General features: G+C 37.9%; 1 protein-coding gene across 1 annotated transcript; it reads right to left on the bottom strand.

Moving 5' to 3' along the window:
* Positions 1-527: 527 nt before the first annotated feature.
* Positions 528-1,541, bottom strand: LOC125012921 (CD59 glycoprotein-like). The gene is made up of 3 exons (XM_047593161.1): positions 1,353-1,541; positions 935-1,039; positions 528-794 (listed from the first exon to the last, which is right to left on the bottom strand). The coding sequence occupies exons 1-3, from the start codon at positions 1,405-1,407 to the stop codon at positions 646-648; spliced, it is 309 nt and encodes a 102-aa protein (XP_047449117.1). The 5' UTR covers positions 1,408-1,541; the 3' UTR covers positions 528-645.
* Between the last annotated feature and the right edge of the window lie 559 nt (positions 1,542-2,100).

Genomic DNA, 2,100 nt, shown 5'->3' on the forward strand with positions numbered 1-2,100 from the left:
TGATCCCAGGGGGAAATTACTTTTCGTTACAGCAGCTCCAACCAAAAGTTCACATAATGTCAACAAATTAATTGATTCTTCAAACAATGATTGGACCAGATGAATGAATTAGGCTCCTCCTCTTACTTACAGATACAGTAACAGAATCAGAGATCTGTAAAATTTTATGGTGGCCATGAAAACTGGTCTGGCAGCTTTTCAGTGTTTTTGAGGAACTTTCTTCCCTCACACACCTTAACTACAAGGCACTCCCCTGATCCTCGCAATAATCAACAAAATATGGCCCAACACATTCCTTAATATATATTTTCTTTCATTTATTATTATGTTTTTGATTAAATGATTTTCTGTGAATTCTCAGAAAAGATTGCATAGGAAAAATTATGAATGGATGTCAATATGTTGTCTTTGACAAATATTAATGAATTTTTTTTAGTTTTTTTGGTGTAAAAATATCAACGTGAAATGCATGGACCAAACAAATGAGACAATTAAAAGCTTAGTAAATGATTGAGCTTTTATTGAAGAGACATCATTATATTGTCTTTGACAGATGTTATATGTTTAACAACATGTCATCATTCTGGGTTGACCAAATATACTGATTTAAGTAAAATCTTTTCCAGATGAGATTGTTCCAGAGTCTCAGAGAAAGATTGTGATGATGGCCGAGGACACCAGCAGCATAATGACACTGGGACCAGTTGGTATTGCGCTGTTACACAGATCAGTGTCACAGCATTTTGCGGGGCTGATACACAGTTCACTTCTTGCACAGCTCTTAGTGACAAGACCTATGAAACCATAAGAAAAAATCTCAGTTTCAACAACAGTGACAGTCAACAAGCAACAAGTCCAGCAACATATCCACTCAAAATATATATATGAGCAACAGTTCTGATGTGTTGTGTTGTGGTGTGGAGGAACAACTTACCGAGCGCTCCAACAGACATACACCTGTCCAATCCGTCAGGACAAGTTCCGACATCGGTGCAGGATGAGCTGGTTCCTGCACAGGTGTAGCATCTTAATCCCCATGCTGTCAGGATTGATTTATGATATAGAATGAAAATAAACACATCAATTTATACAGAAGTTAAAAATAACATTTTTTTAACGTTAACATTTTTTTTTAATGTTCTGGGAATTCAGAAGTTGTGTTTTCTACTCTAGGAAGTTTCATTTCCCCCATAGACTTGCAAATGAAACCTAAATATCATCATCTACAGTGACCTGATCACTCCTGTCTCAGCCTTCAAGGTCTGCTGTTTAGTAAAACAATGTGAAAATCATCTACTCATTTATTCAGGATACAATGTTCAGACTGGATGAATTAATTAAGCTCCTCTTACCTGTGGACACAGTCAAGAACAGGATCAGAGCTCCGTAAAACTTCATGGTGGCCATGGAGATAACAGTAACTCAGTATTAGTGAGAGGAAGGTCTGCAGCTTAGAAGTAGTCTCTGAGAGAGTAAAAGAAAGTTTGACTCAAGCTGATTTTATACTGGTACTCAGACTGACGATCCGCCCCTTTTTTCTTGAATCCCTGCATACAGGTCTCCTAAGTCATGATGTAGATGTGTCTTAATCTTATGCATCACATGGGAGTGACAACAGTTCTGACACAAGCAAACTTACCAGCTGTTTTCACTGTAAAACACAGCATCAGTCAATCTGAGTTTTTAGCTCAGGAGGTAGAGTGGACGTCCAATGTCATTGGACAAGACACTTTAACCACCTTGTTCCCAGTGTGAACTCCACTGGTGTATGTTGCAAGTGAGTGATGTTTGGTGGTGGTCGGAGAGGCTGTAGACGTGGATTGGCAGCAGCATTTCTGTGTCTGCCCCAGGGCAGCTGTGACTACTGAGGAACTTTACCACCACCACCAGGGTGTGACTGTGTGACCAGTGAATAATGCATTCAATTGTGAACCACTTTGAGTGTCTATGATAAGGCGCTTTATAAAACCAATGCATTATTATAATTTATTATTATTATTATTATTATTATTATTATTATTATTATTATGAGTCGATATAGATGAAAATGAAAGTTGATCATTGATCTTTCTGCAGAAAACCAAAGCTTGCTACTGACAT

The sequence above is a fragment of the Mugil cephalus genome, chromosome 8 (genome assembly GCF_022458985.1).
Source record: "Mugil cephalus isolate CIBA_MC_2020 chromosome 8, CIBA_Mcephalus_1.1, whole genome shotgun sequence".
Classification (NCBI taxonomy): Eukaryota; Metazoa; Chordata; class Actinopteri; order Mugiliformes; family Mugilidae; genus Mugil; species Mugil cephalus.